General features: G+C 39.3%; 1 protein-coding gene across 8 annotated transcripts in view; it reads left to right on the top strand.

Moving 5' to 3' along the window:
• The window catches only part of BLTP1 (bridge-like lipid transfer protein family member 1), an 86403-nt gene that overhangs the window by 23810 nt on the left and 43878 nt on the right, over positions 1-18715 (top strand). For 7 of the 8 annotated variants that reach the window (XM_062493139.1, XM_062493140.1, XM_062493144.1 and 4 more), the window contains exons 13-31: positions 57-148; positions 1015-1132; positions 1912-2067; positions 2480-2577; positions 3531-3709; positions 3876-3982; positions 6030-6238; positions 8497-8724; positions 9305-9442; positions 9704-9880; positions 11546-11674; positions 11847-11966; positions 13561-13838; positions 13955-14205; positions 14639-14897; positions 15229-16072; positions 16885-16955; positions 17440-17613; positions 17898-18018. In XM_062493139.1, the coding sequence (XP_062349123.1) occupies positions 57-148; positions 1015-1132; positions 1912-2067; positions 2480-2577; positions 3531-3709; positions 3876-3982; positions 6030-6238; positions 8497-8724; positions 9305-9442; positions 9704-9880; positions 11546-11674; positions 11847-11966; positions 13561-13838; positions 13955-14205; positions 14639-14897; positions 15229-16072; positions 16885-16955; positions 17440-17613; positions 17898-18018 (3749 nt within the window). Of the gene's footprint in view, positions 1-56; positions 149-1014; positions 1133-1911; positions 2068-2479; positions 2578-3530; positions 3710-3875; positions 3983-6029; positions 6239-8496; positions 8725-9304; positions 9446-9703; positions 9881-11545; positions 11675-11846; positions 11967-13560; positions 13839-13954; positions 14206-14638; positions 14898-15228; positions 16073-16884; positions 16956-17439; positions 17614-17897; positions 18019-18715 lie in introns of all 8 variants that reach the window. The other variant, XM_062493136.1, reaches the window with a different exon arrangement.

Below are 18715 nucleotides of genomic sequence, written 5' to 3'. Positions count from 1 at the left end.
TATTGTTGTTGTAACTCTTGTGTCTGAATGATCATTTGATAACTTCTGTTTGCCAGGCTACTCACCTACAATTAAAGGGCAGCTCCTCCACGTGGATGCCACCAGCAGCATGCAGTACAGGACTCTTTTGGAAGCAGAAATGTTGGCTGTAAGTGTGCATTAATAAGCACAAAGCTTCAGTCTCTGTAGGGTATTTAATAAAGAACATATTTATTGTTCTGTGGAGCAGTCTTCAGTTTCCTAATGGAGGAAAATGCCTTTTTAATGTGTTTTGCAAGGCCTTGATATATAAGGAATTTATATATACCAACCTAATTATGTATGTGTGTAACCTTCAGTGACTTAAAAAAGGACTAACTTGGTGTATAAATTATCTATTTACAAATGTTGCCTCATTTACTATGTTGCCACATGCTCATAGAGGCTTTGCCTTAATAAATGATTACCCTCACTAGCTCTGCTAAAGGATGTGTGTGCACAAGTACTTAAAAGCACTCAAATGTGCTTGAGCTACTTGAGACAGATATAACACTGTATTATTCTTTTGTTTACCTAATATCTCACTTCTGCAGTACTGTAATTGTGTAGGCTACCCTTCTTACTGGTTTTTAAATGATCCTACTCAAGTGATGTTTTTAATGGTTACATTTGAACAATGTAGCGATGGTTGAAAAATACTCTCTTCTGGGGAATTTTCTTTTGGTGTATCGTGAGAAGTGATGCATTTGATGAGAAATTAGCTTTTTAAATTGCTTTGTGCATGTACAGCAGCAGATGTATCTGAAACTCGTAGTATATCTTTCCAAATAAATGAATGCACTAACAGTTGACCTTCAAACACAGGAGGAGAGACAGAGATTAAATTATTAAGGAACTGGAAGGACCTTCTGTTCATCCCAGCAGGAAAACAATTTTAATTATTCAGTAGGGTACCTATGTGAAAACTGCTGAGAGACAGGGTCAGGCACTGTCATCTTTTCAGGTAATCCTGATGCTTGAATTTCTTGTCCACAGTTCCACATTAATGCCAGCTATCCCCGGATATGGAACATGCCACAGACGTGGCAGTGTGAGCTGGAGGTTTATAAAGCAACCTATCATTTCATCTTTGCTCAGAAGAGCTTCTTTACAGGTAAACCTCCTTGATAAATAAGTTACATGTCAAATTAAATATTCTTTCTTGGGGGTTTCTTTTCAAATTTTGCCGAGTTATGCAAGGTCAGGTTCTCTGATTTCAAATATTTAAGGCAACAAACTGTTTCTGAGGTCAGAGTTCTTGATGCCTAGAGAATGTCCAGCTACATGATATTACTACATTTTAGTAGAAATGCAAATAATTTACTTTTCTAATATCTAAATAAATTTGATTTGCAGTTAAGTGATCCTAAATTTTTTTCTTACTAGAACTCTCATACAGCTACTGATTTGTTTCATATTTGTCACCCATGATGTTGATTTCTCTTGATATCTCTCTTTGCTTGGCTCATCAACTTGGCTTTTCAACTACTTGGGTTTTGGATTGTGTCTGTGTGGCAGACAGATGATGAGGAAAAATAATTTGCTCCTCAGGATTCTGGCTGTGAGGAAGAAGGCAATGCAAGGTGGTACAGCACCACCCAACTGTTGCTGGAAGCTGCAGCTGCAGTAATGGAAAGAATACAGCCCCCATCACTGTGGTGCTGCCTGGGCTAATTAGCCCTGCTGGGAGGAGTGTTTAATTAGTGCAGGCATGGTGCCGTGCTAATAAAGTTATCCCCTGAGTGAGGCCAGAGCCATTGTCTGGGTAGTGCCACAATGTCCAGTGTAACCTGCTGCTGTGGTCACAGCAAACATCAATTTCTCCAACACAAAAATCCCAAGAAATCACTCACCTGATACTAACTCACCTTTTATTGCTTGGTGTGGGTCTAGATTTGATCCAAGACTGGTCCAGTGACAGCGCACCTGATATTTTTTCATTTGTTCCATATATGTGGAACTTCAAAGTCATGTTCCATCAGTTTGAAATGATCTGGGCAGCAAATCAACACAACTGGATTGACTGTTCCACCAAACAACAGGAGAATGGTGAGATCACTTTTTTTTTTTCATTTGGAAGAAGTAGCATATACAACGAAAGTCATCAGCAAAACACAATGTATATAAATGTGTACAGAGAGGAAGTACTAGAATTACACCCAAAACCTGGCAGGTAAAGAAAAGCACCAAGATATTATAGTTATTTTTATTGTTTACCTCCAATTTCCTTGTGCTAAGTACAGTGTCTTTCTAGAAAGAACAAGCTGTAGGTAGTAAATACTTTTCAGAATAATTGATTACAGTGATTTATTACTCCAAGTACAGTGTAGTTAAATGGTAATAGTCTGTGTCATGAGTTCTTTAATATCTTTGAATAATTTCTACCTGTATGTTTGATATTTGGTCTAAGAACAAAATAGGGAGTAATTCTGACAAATTTGTTTTTCCTTTTCCCTCCCAGTTTATCTGGCAGCTTGTGGAGAAACCCTGAACATTGTTTTTTCTCTGCCTTTCACTGACTTTGTCCCAACCATATGCAACACTAGATTCTCCTTAAGGGTAAGATGTTTTGTCTTGTATATGTGTGTATATCTTCCCTTATCTTCTTGAATCAGGAAATTTTGAATTAACTCTTTCCTGAAAGATTCACTTGCAGTTAGCAGAATTTTTCTTTAAGTAACTCAAAGGTAAATGGTTTATTTGCTTGTGTGAAGCATTTAGTCATAAACTGTTTTAATTTTTATATACATATGTACACAAAGAAGAAAAGATGTCTTAAAATGCAAATATGCATATGCTTCACACATACATATAGCTAGACAGTGTGTATATTTATTATATATACTTAAACTCTGTGTCTGTGTATGTGTTTTATGACTTAGAATTCTGTTCCCCTTTATTTTTGAAATGTGAAAATCTAATGTGTGTTCAAAGATAGAATTGAATACTCTACTGGCTACTCCCAAACCATTTTGGAAAGCCATCTTCCAGATTTTTAAGAGGTTCTGTAGCATAAATAATGATCACAAAGTGATTTTAACAAATACAGAGTTCTTTGAATTGCTGTACTTCTTGACTTCCTTAAAATAGAAGCTGTCTACTGCTGCTGAAAATAAACTAGTTGATGGTGATGTTGCTAATTTGGTATAATTTGATAGCAAAGAAATCAATGTTTTATAGCTTTCTTTCTTTTTAAAGTGTGATTTAGTTGAGATGTGGAGTCAGCTTGGTTTAGTTATTTAATTTCTGCAGTTTGGTTTGAACAACAGAAGAACAAGGATCACTAAAAGCTGTGTTTTATAGATTGCTTTGATTATGTGCAAGTTATTGGACTTGTTAGCATTCAGAACTGTAGAGCTCTGGGATTGTACTTAAAACTTGGTGGGAAATAGATTTCTTCTCTAATTTTGCCTGCAAAAGGAAAATGACACTTATGAACATGAAAATAACAAGAGCATTATGCATAAAGTGAATGTAAATTAACTTTCCTGTTGCTGATGTTTGATTTTTAGGGAGAAGATGTTGATCTTCATTTGTATCTGCCAGATTGCCATCCTAGTAAATATTCCCTTTTTATGCTGGTAAAAGATTGTCAGCCCAATAAAATAAGTCCTGAGTCTTGTATTTCTGCAGAATGTCAAAGTGGGCAGAAAACAGGCAAGCCCAAATGGAGGAACATTACTCAAGAAGAGTGAGTTTTCTTGATATGTTTCTATATATATATATTTATTTATATCTTTGTGTTGACTCTTCTTATTTATTTATTTTGTTTGTGATTCATGAACTTTTGAGGTTGCTTTAAAGATATTTAAAGGAAGTATTGTGCTTGAAATAAGAGTGCTGTTTGCTTTTGAAAGGGCTGGATGGGTTGAATGCTGGACGGTCCCAAGTGTTGTGTTTACAATTGACTACTCCTGGCACCCCATCTATCCTCAGAAGGCAGATGAGCAGTTAAAGCAATCCTGTAAGTGTCACTACCTTTTCCTTGTCAGCATGGTTCATTTGGGAAGCTGTTGGGACTTTGGATCACACTGCTTCCATCTGCAGAGATGGACTTGGAACTGAATTGCTGTTCTGTGTCTCAAGGGAATGTGTTGATCATTAGAATGCACTGGGATTGATTTAAAACCTGACTGCATTCCATGCTGCTACATTTCAGGATGTGTCCCAGTTCCTTGTGTGAAAAAGAGGATACTGTCTGCAGTTCACTTCTTCTTGTCCTTAACAAAGTGGATCTCTTAAATGGGTTGTTGCACAAGATAAAATACCACTTGGTATATTAAACATTGGTATATTAAATAGGAAGCACAATATTTTTGGCCACATCATGTTCCTTAGCTTTTTCAAGTTTTTTTTCTTTTGGATATTGTGATCTCATCTTATGATTTAAATGCTTAGATATTTTATATATGAGATGGAATAACATGGTCTTGCCTTTATAAGTATCAAACTGAGATTTCATTGTTCAGTGTTAAAGTGAACCATCAGAAATGAGTGTTGGACTGGTCAGTCAAATTCTAATATTTAAGAAATTATTTTAACTGTCTAAATATTTCTAGATAACAAATAACCTATAAATATGTGCTTGCAAAATAAAGATTATAAACACAGAGATTAAAGTAAGTTAATTTAAATGCAGAGGAAGGTATGCAGGAAGTTATGGGGTTACATAAAACTCTTTCAGGTTGGGATTCTAGAAGCAAGACTGGTGGAGGAGAGATATTAGAAGAATAATGAGGGCTAATTTGAAAGGGCCACAATCAGCAGGTGTTAGAAGACATGCTGGATGGCATTTTTGGGGCTTGAGTTCCAACAATTAACATGTCAAAGAACTCTAATTTGCTAGGATGAAGCAGAAAAGGTGAGATTGATTTTGCAGATGCTCGCATTAAGTGCTCTTGTGAGAATGTCAGCTTGTGTCAAATGTGCATTCTTCACATTCTGAGAACATTTCCTGCTAATCGTAGCAATTGAAACCTGCATTTGTAGGTTTGTACATACACAGGTAATTCATCTGCAGCTTCCTCCAGTGATGAATTCAGCAGTCCACCTCACTCCTACTCAGTGGTGCTGATGGAATCTCTTTGTTGCAGTAGCAACATCTGTATTTTATTTTGAGTCAGTCCATAAAACTCTGAGAAATGTGTTGCATTACGAAAGATGTAGTTTCCATAAAAAGTGCTCATCTCACTGCAGCATTTGGCTGATGTATAACTCATCAGATGGTGCAAGAACTGTAGACAATAATGGGGAGTTCAAGCCTTGGAGGTTTCTGGCTGCAGGTGTCTGTAGTTCTGTGTGTGCCAGTTCTTCCCATTAAACTGGCACCTGAAATTTTTCTCCAGCTGGAGCATCAATTTTTGATGGTTTTCTCATGGAGTTCTCTACTCCCCAGCAATCAATTCACATCCTCAAAACACTTACAGTTACTCACCACATTCTCATTGCCTTTCCTCACTTAATAAAGACAGTTTTTGGGCTCTCTTGTTTCTGACTCCAACTAGAAAGAAGGGGTAGGAAATAAGATTTGAATTTCCAAACTGTTTTGTGACTAGAGTAATTGAGTTGTTGTAGACAAAATTTTGGCCTACAGAGCTACTAATTCAGAATAGATTTTTAGTACAACTTTGCACTTTACATGTTTATTCTCTCTTGTTTATCCTGCAGTAGCTGTGTGGTTGTGGGAAATCTGCTCCACTGAAATGAAAGCATGTCTCTGTTTAACTTCAAAAGCAAGATAAACACACCGAATACTTTTTTTTTTTCAGAACTTGAGGGATTGTTTTTCTCTTGCATAATTAACATTGACTAAAATATTTGATATTTTTGTGTCTTCCCATAGTTACTAGAAACCAAAAACCAGTTCTGTAGCATAGACACACTAATGTAATATTACAAGTTTGGTGCCAAAAAATTGCATATTTAACACACATTCCTGTTTGCTAAACTGTGTCCAACAGAAGCCCAAGTTGTAATCCAAATGTCTTTTCTCCTCTTGATTTGCTCCCAAGTGTCAGAAATGGAAGAAACCATGTTGTCTGTGCTGAGGCCCTCTCAGAAAACCACGGACAGTGTGATTTCATCTCCCACAGCTTCCACCCGCCTTCCCCTCGACCCCTCGGAGCTGCCCCCGGATAAGCTCCACGTGGAGCTGGAACTCTCCCCAGATTCCCAGATAACCCTGTATGGACCCTTGCTCAAAGCCTTTCTCTCCATAAAGGTAGGCAGAAGAGCACGGATATTTACCTAAAATTTAAACATTTTTAAAAATCCTAAGTGGCCGCTTGTAGGAAAGGGAGAGAATTAGTTTTGAAATGGAAAATTCGAGTTCTGAGGAATATGTGAATTTGGATGGAAATACTGCATGTTCTGGGCAGGTGCAGAAAATTTCTCCTTTCAGTTTTCCACTAGTAAATTGAAAAACTATTCCGTGATTATGACTAGAGCTTATAGAAACTCTAGGTTTTATGGCAGGTTATACCAGAAGCCATGCTTTTGGTGCTTTTAAGTTCTGCAGTGTGTTGTTTTTCTTAATTAGATTCCATGACATTTCTGGAGTTGGGATCATAGAGGGGACTGGGGAAGGACACGAGAATAAGATTAATTTATAAAGCTTCTTCTTCAAGAGATATTGGAGAGGGATTATGCATCCTTTTCTTGACATTAATCTGTTAGGCTTTAGAATGTGTGGGATTTTTTTTTTTTTTTGCTGTCTTCTCTTCTATGACTGATTTTTTTTTTTAGGGTGTCTAACTTTAATTGCTTCCCATCACCCTCGCACTCCATTGTGGTGGCAAAAGCCAAGGCAGCTCAATGTGTCAGTTCTGTTTGACTAACAGAAAAATGCTTGGGGTTTAGTTGGTTTTTGTGGTTGGTTTTGTGTGTGTGGTTTTGGGATTTTTTTTTTTTTGGTGGTTTTTTGCTTGTTTTTCTCTGAATATCTGTTTCAACCTGTGCAGATCTAGGATAAGGTAATGCTTCTGGAGGCTGGCATTTTGGAGCAGAGGTTGAGGAATTTTCTGAGACAGGTGATCAATAGGAGGACTCACTGAAACAGTAATTTTCATTAATTTCTATGAAGTATAGCATGTAAGCAAGAAGAGCAGGAAATACTGTTTTGTAGAGTGTAGGAGTAGCAAATATCCTCATTGTTTTTTCATGTTGTCGGTAAAATAAATAAGATTAGAGTTAGGGCAGTACTACATCTTGAAGACTTGATTTCTCCTGGTAAAGAGCAAATGAAGTCATGCTTGAATTGTTTACTAGACCCCCTTTTTGGAGCCCATAAATTCATGGGGGAGTTCTGGCTTTTCAAGCAAAGCAGCACCTTGTCACTGCTTTTTGTCTCTGGAGGTAAATTCAAACAGTGCTACCTAAATCCCTGATTTTACAGTTATTTCATTTTTAGGTACAGATTTCTCACATGAAATTTAGCTTTTCTATTCTAATCCTCAAGAGAAATTTTAGATTAATAGGTTGTTTATCGAAATGTGCATCTATTGCTCTTTTTAGCGTTTTCGTGACTCTGTTTAGAACTTTTTGTCCAGCTGTGCTGGGACCATGTCTTGAAAAATTTCTAGGATGGGATTTTTTATGTTTGTTTTCCTGACTTGTGGTTGTTTTCGGTTTGTTTTCATTGATTTGTTTTAAATACGTGGTGTAGAGATCCCTGGTCACACATTTTCCACACAGCTTTTGTTAAGCCTTCTAATCTTGGGAGGTAGTTTTTTGGTGTAGCACACCCTGCTAAGGGTTTGCTGTCTGGAAATGAATGATTTATAGGTCCTGGCATTTGCAGCATGAGTTGTCAGGAGTGAGTTACTGGAGCTCCTACCACCCTCTGCTGGGTTTGCCTTATTAAAAATGACTGTAAGAAAATTCTTCTGGAGAGTTTAGCTTACCTTTTAAGGGAGAAGATGTGATAAATTGTGAGAAACCTGATGGATTTTCTGTTTCCCAGTAGAATTTGGCAGTGTTACTTTGGCCTTAGATAATTGAAGGGGCACAATGGCATTTTAGACCCAAGCAAGAAATGTTATGACCTAATATTTTAGAAGCATGTTTAAGACTTCTAAGCTTGCTGAAAAAAAGGTTCAGAAAGTTGGATGAGGGTGACTTCCTGCAGGATGTGTTTTGTGTTCTTACTCCATTACGTATCTTTAAAAGCACAAATTCTGTTTAAAAGTGTCAGTAATCATATTTCAGAGCAGTTACTTGTGTTGCATGCATCTCAGATAGCAGTACTGTGAGAACTACTGAGCTGCCTTCATTTTCTGTGAAGCACAACGCCTGAATGTGCACGTTTAAGCTATCCAGGTTACATAAAATAGAAGCATCTATGTTCCTTTAGCTACAGGTTATAGCTATACCACTTATTTTAGGGAGGATTAAAACCAGAAGATTTGATTTCTATTTCAATTCATTGCCTGCATATTTTTCATTTGCTTTCTGTATGATCATAGCAATTATTTTTCCTAGGAAAACTATTTTGGGGAAGATGACATGTACACTGATTTTGAAGAGGTTATTTCAAGCCCTGTTTTGTCCCTGTCAACATCCTCAAGCTCTGGCTGGACAGCTGTGGGAGTGGAAAATGACAAAAAAGAAAATGAAATTTCAGTCAAGCCTGTTCACCCTCTTACTTTACGGCCATGGGATATCACTGTGCTTGTTAATTTGTACAAAGTGCATGGGAGATTGCCAGTGGTAAGTACTTCATAATCATAAAGGAATTAGCCCCATGTAAATTTTTTTTTTTTTTTAGTTTCATATTCTGCATCCACACTTAAATGCTTGGAACATTTTGTTGGTGCGATGCTTACCAAAATGTGTAGACACTCTCTGCTGAAACTGTGACTATGTAAACAACTTTGAGACAGGATTTATTTTGCTTATCTGGGAGGCAGAACTGGATAATGTTTTAATATGCTTGTTATTCCCAAAACTTGATTTGTGTGATATTTTTGATTGACCATTATGATTTCTCTGTTGATTAGCAAATTTGTCTTGAAAGGGTGCAGTCTGCTCTGTGCTCCTGAGTTCCAAGGGAACCCCAGGAATAAAAAATCCAGATAAAACATGGGGTTCTCCCAAATCTTTTTGAATTGCTGTTTATGCAGTTGTCAAAATGTTTTTGAAGTTGCATGGGCTTCTTTTTGAGAGAAAAGAATAAAGAAATTTTCCTCTACTTAGAGCTTCCTGCTCACACGTTTGCAACTAATAGTAAAGTTTCAACCATGTTGTGTGCTTTCAGGTTCTGAAAGATGTGGATTTTTTTTTATTTCAGCATTGCAGTCCAGATGGTCCAGAGTGCCCTACAGCTTTCTTGGAGAGGCTGTGTTTCGAGATGAAGAAAGGATTTAGAGAAACAATGCTTCAGCTTGTGCTGTCTCCAGTGAATCTGTTTCTTAATGACAATTATCAGGTAGCCAGTTGGTGTTCATGTGTTTTTATTGTGGAAGTTGTGTTGATTTTAAAATTGAATTATTTTCGGTAGAAATTTTCCTGTTCTGCCAAGGTTTTATGAAGGCTTGTCAGCCATAAAGAAAAGTCTGACGCATATTTTGTATGAATCTTTATTTTTGTCCAGATATTTTGGTCGTTTTGTCAGTCAAATAAATAGGATTAAATCAGGCCAGTGTTGCATGTTTTCCAAGAATTGCTTCCACTTCCTTGTCCTTTGCAGCGCCCTGCAGTGGACGAGGTGCTCCGGGAGGGTCACATCAGCCTGTCAGGCCTGCAGCTCCGTGCCCACGCCATGTTTTCTGCAGAAGGGCTGCCCCTGGGAAGTGACACTTTGGAATATGCCTGGCTGATAGATGTGCAGGCTGGAAGCCTCACAGCCAAAGTGACAGCACCACAGGTACCATCTGGAAACCATTCTGAAGTACTGAAGTATTGCCCTTCTTCTTCCTTCCGAAACTGGGGTGGCATGGAGTTCGGAAAGCACGTGATCTGTGCCTTAAGTAACCTTTACTTTATAGCTTTAAAATCTCATCATTTCTCTAAAGGGATAGGAGATGCCAAATGAGCTATTGTCACAGTCCTATTTTAAAGCAGGAGGCAAATGAGATCATTTGTGGGAGTGGAGTATGGAGAGGCCTCAGGAGTAGCTGCTCACTGCATCAATTCTGCTCCTTAGTCCCACTGGAACACAGTTTGATTTCCCAGTATCACGCTTTGTTAGGTCAGTCTTAGCACTAACCCCTTTTAATTTTGCCATTTATTTTACCTTTCCACCTAGGTGAATGGCTCCAAGTACACAACAGGCAGATCATTTTCATTTATTTCTGCTGTGCTCTGCCAGATCTTTAAAGGAGGGCTGCTTTGCCAGTGTCTTGTGAGGCACAAGAAAAGTACATGCTTCTATATAGTAGTTATTATTTAATTATTTTTAATTTTTTCAGACACTTCAGCATCATCTTGTTCCTCTAAAAACTGGTGTTATTGTCTAGGATTAAGCACATATTTCTTTGGGAAAATTCTGCAGAAAATAAAATAAGGCATACAAGCAAGTTTGGTAAATCTAAAGAATAGATGTTTTCTTGCTGCAAATGCAGACTTTTGTGGTGGTACTTCCCAAAAAGCTGCCAGTGGTTTAGATCATCTGTAGAATTTGCTCCGCTGCTCTATGGTTCAAAACTAAACTTAGATTAAGGAACATTTCTTAAGGCTTAATTCCACCAAAGGATTTTCTTCCCTTATAAAGCCATTCTCAATTGTATGCATCATATACGATTTTTTTGGGTCTTTTTTTTTTTTTTTTTTAGTTGTCAGCACTTGAATTTACTGTTTCAGGTTCATGGGCTTTTGTTTTTTTCTTCTGTAGTGTGATGTATTGCAAGAATTTGTGAAGGGGCTGTGCTGAAGAGAGGAGGAGAGATTTTATGCAGGATTGTCATAGCTAGATTAAATTCCATTCAAATTGCTGCTGATTTTAAGTGCCCTTTCCTTTGGCAAGCCAAAGAAAACCCATTTTCCTCTCATAACGGAGACAGTCGTGAATAATTTCCTTTATGAGCGAGCTAACTATATAAAAGACTTGAATCAACAGTAGGCTGATTACCAGGTCTAGCATGAATCAGCAGTGTTTTGTTGAGCCAGTTTCCTCCTGTGCTATCTAAATGTAACTTTGTTGCTTTTACAGAAGCAAATCTGACATGTCAATTATGAATGGTAATGAAGCGCCACGAGTTATTCTTTGTGATAAAGTTGGGGGAGCTCTGTCTTTACAATGAAGTTCTCAGCTGACTGTAAGAGCAAAGCTGCTGCCTTTTATTAAGAAATAATTTCCTTAATTGTTTAATGTCACTGTGCTTTTTCCATGAAAGAATATAGACTTGCAAGTTGTGGTGCACACAAGAATAAAAATGAGCCTTGAGCAGCAGGAAGGTGCTGCAGCCAGGAGGGTGTGCTGAGGCCTCCTGCTCACATCCCAGCCCTTGGGGTTGTTCTCTGTTCCCCGTGGAACACCACAAGTCCATTTAGTGAGGGTGGTGATGGACAGCGTGCTGCTGTTTGCTTACAGCTCGCCTGTCTTCTGGAATGGGGGCAGACCTTTGTGTTCCACGTGGTGTGCCGGGAGTTCGAGCTGGAGAGGCCCAAATCCGTAGTCCTGTGCCAGCATGGCATCGATCGCCGCTTCTGTGACCCAAAGGTACCTTTTCCTCCATCCCTGCTGCTCGCTGGGCACGCGTGGCTTCTCTGGAGAGCTTCCCAAATCCACCCTTAACCTTAGCAGAACGTGAGTAAAAGGATTGGCACAAATTAAGCTCCTAATAGATGCTTCTGTATTTTTTTTTTCTTCTTTCTTTTCCCTTTTCCTTCAGACAAACTCTGTGCCTGGGCCGTGCCCGACGTCGGATGACTTGAAGTACACGATGACACGCTTAGCCATGGATGGAGCAGATCTGTATGTGGTAGAACATGGCTGTGCCACCAATATCAAGGTAAAAACATTTCTCTTAACAGCAATTAAAATGCTTTGTAAATAGAGGTATTTGTGGCTTTTGATGGGATACCTGCCTGAATTGTTGGCTTGCTTGCATGCAGTGAATTAAGCAGAATTTCTAAAACTTGAACTGATAAAAGGTCATCAAAGGACTGGGCCAGGAGTAAGTCAGTTTGGCTTCTACTTCATAATTATGTTGGCAGATAGTAAGGAGGAGCATGTGTCTCCCAAAATAAAACTGGAAGCTGCAGGGTTGGTGTAAAATTATTTAGAGCACACTGGGCAATATAAATTGCAGTGTTTGTACCTGCGAGCTGATAAGAACTTTTGCTGTGAATTAATAATTCAGCAAATGGAAATTATTTAAATGGATCATGTACAAGTCAGTGCTGGATAACTCATGATCCTCTTGTGTGAATTTAGGTGTATCTTTGATAAAGAGGGGAGAAGTGTTTGTGCCACTGCCTGACTGAATCCTCTGTTCAAAAAGTCCTATGCAGAAAAGAGCTGATAATCCCTCCATTATCCTACTGCATGGGAAGAAAGGGAATAATTTTAGTGTAGCAAAATAAAAGTTTAGATACAGATTGAGTTATGGTAACAACAGAAAAGAAGAAAACTGCCATGCTGACATAACTGAGTAGTAATTGTGCTGTTAGTTAATAAATGCAGTTTTAAATGGTAGACTTAAAAGTTTTGGGCACAGCTTCACATTATGAGCAAGAATCTAACTAAAGGACACTGGTAATTATTTTAAACGTTGTTTTAATGACGTGGTATCTCATCATTTGAATGGCTTGCTGCCCTGTGGCAGAAAAAAAATACATTTCAGCCTCCAAATTCTTTTGGATCCAATATTAAAAAGCACCATCATAAATATTAACAGTGTCTGCAGGCATAAATATGAATGGCAGTATTTTCAAAGGCAGCTTAATAACCTGAACCACTCCAGAAAATTATATCCTGAATGTCTTTCATTCAAATTTTTAAGTAAAAAAAAAAGGTTTCCAGTGGTCCTTTGTAATCTGTGGCAGAGATGAGAAACAAAAGTTTAATATTAACCCTGTGGGTAGCTCTTCCATGGCTGGGTTATTGTTCAGCTTTTCTTGGTTTAGAGTTGGAAAACTTCATCTGAAATTTCTTGTGCTTCGTGGTGACATTTGGGAGAGAGCTCAAGATGTGCAGGAAACTTGATCCAATATCCAGATTATATCAAGTTTGAAGATTAAACAAGTTGGAAAGTTTCAGATTTTTTGGGTTTTCAATGACAGTGAAGAAGTTAATGATTTAAGTTATTTCAAGTTTCATGACAATGTCTATTGGCAGTTGTTTTTTCTGTTTTGATCTGTTTACAAAAGGATGCTTCTAAGTAAATTTTTTTTTTGTCTGTTATGTTAAAGGTGGCTGAGATCAATTTCTAAGCTTGCCTCCTTTTGCGTGTGTGCTCACCTGCATGTAAAACTGCTTCCCCAGAGAGAATTTGACTGAGATCTTTTTGGGTTGTAGTGTGGGATGTGTTAACTGGTTTAAGGCCACTCTTCCTTGGCTTCAGTGACAAGTAGTCAGAGTTGCTGTTTAAATCCTGTTTTCAGATGGGTGCCGTACGCATTGCAAACTGCAACCTCCACAACCAGTCTGTCGGGGAAGGTGTCAGCGCCGCCATCCAGGACCTGCAGCTCAGGCAATACGTCGAGCAGGTGAACAACTGCAGAACTGGCCTGCAGCCAATTCTGAGGAGGGCATACTGGCTGGAAGCTGGCTCTGTCAACCTGGGCCTCATCACTGCTGACATTGCTTTAGCTGCAGATCATCCTTCTAAACACGAGGTGCAGAGGCATTTCTTGGAAACGCACGATAGCCGAACCAAGAGGTGAGCGACGCGGTCGAGGGAGGTGCATTTGAGAGGGGTATTTGTTCATCTTGCTTTTGCTGAGCTTAAGCGTTGTCATGTTTTTGGTTTGTTTTGTGCTCTTCTTCCTTGTGTAGGTTGTGGTTTTTGTGGCCTGATGATAATTTGAGGAATAAGAGAAGCAAGAACAAGTGTGGCTGTCTCGGTGGTTGTCGATTCTTTGGTGGCACCTTAACGGGACTGGATTTTTTCAAACTTGAGGAACTGACACCTTCCAGCAGCTCTGCTTTCTCAAGCACAAGTGCAGAATCTGATATGTTTTACGGGCAGTCTTTACTGCAGCCAGGAGAATGGATAATCACTAAGGAGATTCCTAAAATTTTAGATGGTGAGAATATGCTGTGCTATATCTTTACTCTATTTTGCCCAAAAATATAGTTTCCTAACATTTTGCTATTTGTAGCAAAACAAAGTGAGTCTGATTAATAAGTACAACTGCTTGTTCTCTTGTGGCCTGATGCCTTCTAAGAGCAGAGCTTGAGCAAGCTTTCATATGCTGGGTTTTTATTTCAGCATGCACTTCTGAGTAAAAAGGTCATTTTTGACTTGTTCTGCTTGTATAGAGGGCAGCCAACTGAGACAATGTGATGTTTTGCTGACATGATTTTATTAATTTTTGTCGTGACAACATGGGAGTATGTGCATGCATTTCAAAATTAGAGCTTTTATTTAATAATGATTTTTATTTCAGTAGGCAGGGAAGAGTCCACTGCGGTTATGTTATCACATATTCAGTTTTTCTTTTCCTTCCCTGATCCTAGGTAAAGCAAATGGTGTCAAAAGAAAAGACTGGGACTGTAGATCTGTGGGGATAGAAATGGAAAGGAAAGCCCAGCACCTGAGCCTCCAAGTACCGCTGCGGTCCCACAGCTCCTCCTCTTCCTCGGAGGAAACAAGCAGCTCCAGTGCTGCCCTGCCCTTGCTTGCAGGGGAGAAGGACAGCCCCTCATCCACTGCTGAGGATCACCTGGGACAGAAGGAGTTCCTGCCCAGTGCAAAAAGGGAAGATGCTCATGGAAGGTTAGTACTCTTGTCCACGTAGGTGTATAATTCAACCCTTGAATGCTCTGAGATGTAAGAAAAGCCTTTGGTTTAGCAGTTTTTAAAATGCTAATGGTGCTGCTGAAATGTGTTTCCTAGTTCGAATGTCGATTTGGATCGCTAATAGGGGATGCTTACCCTGAGCAAGGTAGAAAATTCAGCATTATGAAAAGAGTGGCTGTGCTAATAGAGAGCCCCAGAATCACTGATGCATTTGACAGCTTCTACAGTGCAGGAAGAGAAGCATCAGTAATGAGATCATCAATGCGATAATGAGATAAGCAAGTGAAGTGTTGATTTCTGTTCCCAGTGTCGCGGTGGAGGGTGCAGAGGGCCGGTCCGCGTCCCCTGGTCCCCAGGAGCGGCCCGTGGGCCAGTCCCCCATGAGGTCCCCCCTGAAGAGGCAAGCGTCCGTGTGCTCCGCGCGGCTGGGCAGCACCAAGAGCCTGACGGCAGCATTCTACGGGGACAAGCAGCCCGTCCCCGTGGGAGTGCAGTTCAGCAGCGACGTGTCCCGCAGCGACGAGAACGTCCTGGACTCCCCAAAGCAGAGGAGGAGCTTTGGCTCCTTCCCCTACACGCCCTCAGCAGATTCCAACTCCTTCCACCAGTACCGCTCCATGGATTCCAGTATGTCCATGGCGGATAGCGAGGCTTATTTCTCAGCTGCTGAAGAGTTTGAGCCAATAAGCAGTGATGAAGGTCCAGGAACCTATCCAGGGAGGAAGAGGAGAAAAAAGCAAGCTCAGAAAGCTGAATACAGTAGGGGGTCTATCTATCACAGCGTGGAAGGACCCTTAACAAGCACAATCCATAGAGAAATCAGTCAAGATATGAAAACGTTGCCAATTAAGACTCATCCTTCCCAGGCTTCATTTGTTTCAGCTCTGGGAGGAGATGATGAGCACGTTGACAACATGTATGTCCTGGACTCTGAGAAGACTGTGGAACGTGAGCAGATCACCTCCCAGCAGCCTGTGATGGCATGTTACCAAAATTACCTGACACAGTTCCAGGTGATCAACTGGTCGGTAAAGCATCCAACTAACAAAAGGACTTCCAAATCCTCATTGCATCGCCCTTTAGACCTTGACACACCGACGAGTGAAGAAAGTTCCTCATCTTTTGAGCAACTCTCTGTTCCAACTTTTAAGGTATGGAAGATGGAGGAGTAGAGAAAGGAGTAAGACTTCAAAGTAACTTGAAATGGCTTCATACTAGCTGTGTGAATAAGCTACAAGAAACTTGAAATTTTTTTGTTTTTAAAGAATACCTTGAATTTCTGAGTTGAGATCATGGGGCTGAGTGGCTGGAAGGTCATGGGCAAAAAGAGATGGACTTAGAAATCTGTGGATGTGTGTTCTGAATTATTGTTGTTTTACTTAAAAATGCTGCCTGTTCAATGATGTGCAGCTGGAGGACATTTATGTGAGTTTTGTTTAAAATGGATTATACAGAACTGCAATAGCAGTACATTTAATACTGATAAAGTATAATTCAGCCTCTCAGTGTTTTATTTCAAAATAAAATTGCAACTCAGATTTAGGAAATGATTTTTTTTTTTTAAGTGACCTGAGCATACTTGCTTAAGGAAGGAGCTGAAATGAAATAAATGAGAAATAATGGAAATTACTTGGTAGAAAACAGGTGTTTGAGCTCTGAAATTGAATTTGTTATCATTTTGCAGAAAAGGTTTGTGTTGATGCAAACCTTATGTAGATTAGTATTTGAAGGGGTTTTTTTTAAACCAGTAAATCAATTTTTATGTAAAAGCAGTGTAAACTGATTTTTCAACAAATTTAAAAAGCAGACCTAGGAGTTCCTGTATCCTGTATTGGACAGTCTCCTTCTAAGGGTTCTTTTAAGAAAAACAGCTTTAAGGGGAATTTTTAAAGGTAGCTTGGTTGGCTTTTATTTAATTATATATGGAAGGAATGTAATAAACTTCTTGGCACTTTTATCTTAGGTTGTTAAACAGGGTCTCACAGCTAATTCGTTACTGGACAGAGGCATGCAGCTTACAGGATCAACATCTAAGTAAGTTGAACACAACCTGACATTATTAGCATATTTTTCAAGAGTAGGAATTTCCTGATACTCTTCTGAAATATTTTGGCTCCCACTAGCCCTTTCAAAATTTGATTTACAGCAGTAGTTTTCAGTGGCAGATCTATTTCAGAACAGATCATTCTATTATGAAATATTTGGGTTTGGTCAAAGAGAAAGTACACAGTGCAAGCGTTAAATTATTTCACTTGCACATTTTCCAAATTACCAGTGGTGATTTCATGTAGGTGAATTTGGAGGTGCTAATGGCAAGTGTCCATTTCCTTGCCAGAAGCTGAACTTGAACCTAAGGGAATACTTCACCCTGGGTTTATATTTTTCTAAGCTACACCGTAGAAAAAAGCTGCAGTTATGTGGATTAAAGAATTAAGTCAAGAAGTTAAGAATTAGACCAGAACACTTTTGTCTTTGTTTTTACAAAGCCTGGTCATTGATGTGTGTTTGACTTGTTTAGCACACCTTACACTCCCTTGGATAAGAAGTCTGCAGAGAATACAGATGATGAAACAATAACAGAGGAATGGACGTTGGATCACCCGGTCTTCCAGACGCGGACAACGGCAATAGTGGAAGTAAAAGGAACTGTAGATGTAGTTCTGACTCCTCTTGTAGCAGAGGCACTGGATAGGTAAGTTTATTTTGATGGTACTAAAAGTTGTCTGAAATCACAGCTGTTCTGTTCAGCAAAGGCTTAGGTGGAAGGATTGAATAACGTGGCTGATGGAGCAGCGGGGCCTGGTGCCCAGCGGATGTAATTCTGCTTTTCCTATGAGGTGGCTGGGAGAATGGGAAGTGCCCTTTGTGTGTGTCAGTGCTTGTTTTTTCCTCTGTAGTGTTAATTACACGTGCCTGGTGGCGTGTCATGTGGAACCGGCAGTTTCAATGGTCCCAATGGCTGTTTTCCCCTCGCAGGTACATCGAGGCCATGGTGCACTGTGCCAGCTCCCGGCACCCGGCAGCCATCGTGGATGACCTGCACTGCAAAGTCCTCAGGGATGCTGTGCAGAACAGCAAGACCAGCTTCTCAGAAAATGTGAGGAAAGAGCAAAGAAAATCCATATGGATTGGAGCGAATGCTCCTTTCTGTATCTTCCACAGAAAATGTTTTAACTGAATTTCGTGTTTTGAGATATAATAGCTAAATGCTATATTAATTTGGAATTTATACTTACATGCATTTTCATAATCATCTCTTTCACTGTCCAGGAATCTTTTACAGGATTGAAGGTTTTCTGTTTTGGATGGTCTAGAGTAATTTACATGAGATTTTGTTCTTTGAAGTTACTGTAGCTGGTATTCTTTAGTATTACATTCGTCTCAGTGAGATGTTTTTTATTACTTTATAGTGGTTAGGGAGAGCTGGGAAAGCGCCTGTGGGTTTTTTAGCAATTCAACTGAGACCTTAAATAATTAAGTTAACTTAAAAAGATCTGTATGGTAGTTCTACTGAATTAGGTGTTCTTTCTGTCAAAGGTAATGACCATATTTATATTTTATGATTTCTTAGACTTCACAATGTAGTGGACACTAATAATTTGCTTCATACAAAGCTGTTTTATATGACTTACATGTGTAGAATCCAAACTTTTAGCTGAAGTCTGGTTGTTCAAGTTTACTGCAGAATGGCACCCCTGCCCTTATGGTTTTAGACCTAATGTACCTCTAAGTGTGCAGCCCTTGTTCTGGAAATCGTGGTCAACTGCCTAAAATAAAGTCAAAATCTCTTTCTA

Source organism: Cinclus cinclus, chromosome 5 (assembly GCF_963662255.1).
Source record: "Cinclus cinclus chromosome 5, bCinCin1.1, whole genome shotgun sequence".
Taxonomy (NCBI): Eukaryota; Metazoa; Chordata; class Aves; order Passeriformes; family Cinclidae; genus Cinclus; species Cinclus cinclus.
This window is presented reverse-complemented; position numbering and strand designations above follow the sequence as displayed.